Genomic DNA, 1,476 nt, shown 5'->3' on the forward strand with positions numbered 1-1,476 from the left:
TCCACCTTATCGTTTATCCTACGTGACACCCCTAAGATAGCACCATTGTACATGCCCTTAATCAAACATTCACCATTAATCTCCATCGTCGACACACAACCTTGTCAGTGTCACGCCTCAACAGTTAGTTAGCTCGTTAATTAAGCACGTAGTACTAAGCACACTCTGTGTGACTCTGTGTCTGTCGATTGTAGTACTAAACTACTAAAAGTACTTCAGTCGCCATCCTGCAACCCCCCTCCACTAGCTGCTTGATTCCTCTCTTCTTCTCCTACCTCCTTCCAACCACAAGCTCTCTAGCTAGCGAGCTAGCTGCTTCTCTTTATAAAGGCCATTCCAGAGCTCCGTCTGCCATTCCAGAGCTGCAAGACTGCAAAAGAAATCGCTACCTTTCTGCCTCACTTCTTCTACCTCAGTTGATTAATGGGGATGGGGTTCCCGGCGGCGGTGCACGCGGAGGTGCCAAGGCTGCTGCTCAACCTCCTCTTCCTGCTCGACCACCTCCACCACCTCTCCTCCTGGCTACTCCGCCTTGTTGGCGTCGGCATACACGACGACCTGAGCCTCAGCTTCGACTACCCCACCGCCTCCGACTTCGCCGACCACCACCACCAGCACCACCATGGCCTTGAGCTGGAGCTGGAGAAGCATTCCCCGGCCGTGCGCTTCGACGCGCTCTCCACTACTGGAGACGACACGCTGCTGCTGCCGGAGGGCTGCGCGGTGTGCCTCGGCGATTTCCACGGCGCCACGCGCGTGCGCCGGCCGCGCGGGTGCCGGCATGTCTTCCACCGCGCCTGCCTCGACCGCTGGGCCGCCTACGGCCACCGCACCTGTCCGCTCTGCCGGGCGCCTCTTCTCCCGCCCTTCCTCCTGCCGCTGCCGCTTCCGGCGTCGTGACTCCCCCGCCGGGTGTTGTTTGCACAAGCCGGCGACTGCAGCAGGCGTATCCTGACGAGGGTGTTCTGAATTTGTCGCCTGCGGTTGGGTTTCTATGGAAACCAACCCAACCACAGCACGGGCCAAGGAGGCCATGGCGGTGAGATGTTGAAATATTTTCCGATCGGCCCCTCTTTTCGAGAGATTCTCACAATAAAGACCCCAGGGATGGGGATTAGTTCCTTGTTCAAGTTTCAGTTAATTTGGATTTCACTCAAGTAAGAAATCCATACACCAAGAAGAAGAAGTGGACATATATACATCAGGAAATATATTATATGAAGTAGATAGAGGGGATGAATTTGAATATATGCAGAGATACTTGAGAATATATCTAGATACATATGTGGGGCCTGATGTTGCTACTGTACTGGAATGCAACCAATTATCGTTGGACTTCGTGAGTGTGGAGTCTTCTCACTACCTACGTGAAGCAAATAAGGTGGCTCATGAGTTAGCACAATCTTTCCCTCTTTCCCTACTAATAAAGCAAATAGTGCTTCTGATCGTACGTCACTAAAATTACCCTTGGAGTTG

At 53.0% G+C, this 1,476-nt stretch overlaps 1 protein-coding gene across 1 annotated transcript; it reads left to right on the plus strand.

Moving 5' to 3' along the window:
• The first annotated feature begins 324 nt into the window (after positions 1-324).
• LOC119331428 (probable E3 ubiquitin-protein ligase RHA1A) lies at positions 325-1,270 on the plus strand. Its single transcript, XM_037604582.1, has one exon. The coding sequence runs from the start codon at positions 424-426 to the stop codon at positions 898-900; it is 477 nt and encodes a 158-aa protein (XP_037460479.1). The 5' UTR covers positions 325-423; the 3' UTR covers positions 901-1,270.
• Positions 1,271-1,476: the final 206 nt, after the last annotated feature.

Source organism: Triticum dicoccoides, chromosome 7A, assembly GCF_002162155.2.
Source record: "Triticum dicoccoides isolate Atlit2015 ecotype Zavitan chromosome 7A, WEW_v2.0, whole genome shotgun sequence".
NCBI lineage: Eukaryota > Viridiplantae > Streptophyta > Magnoliopsida > Poales > Poaceae > Triticum > Triticum dicoccoides.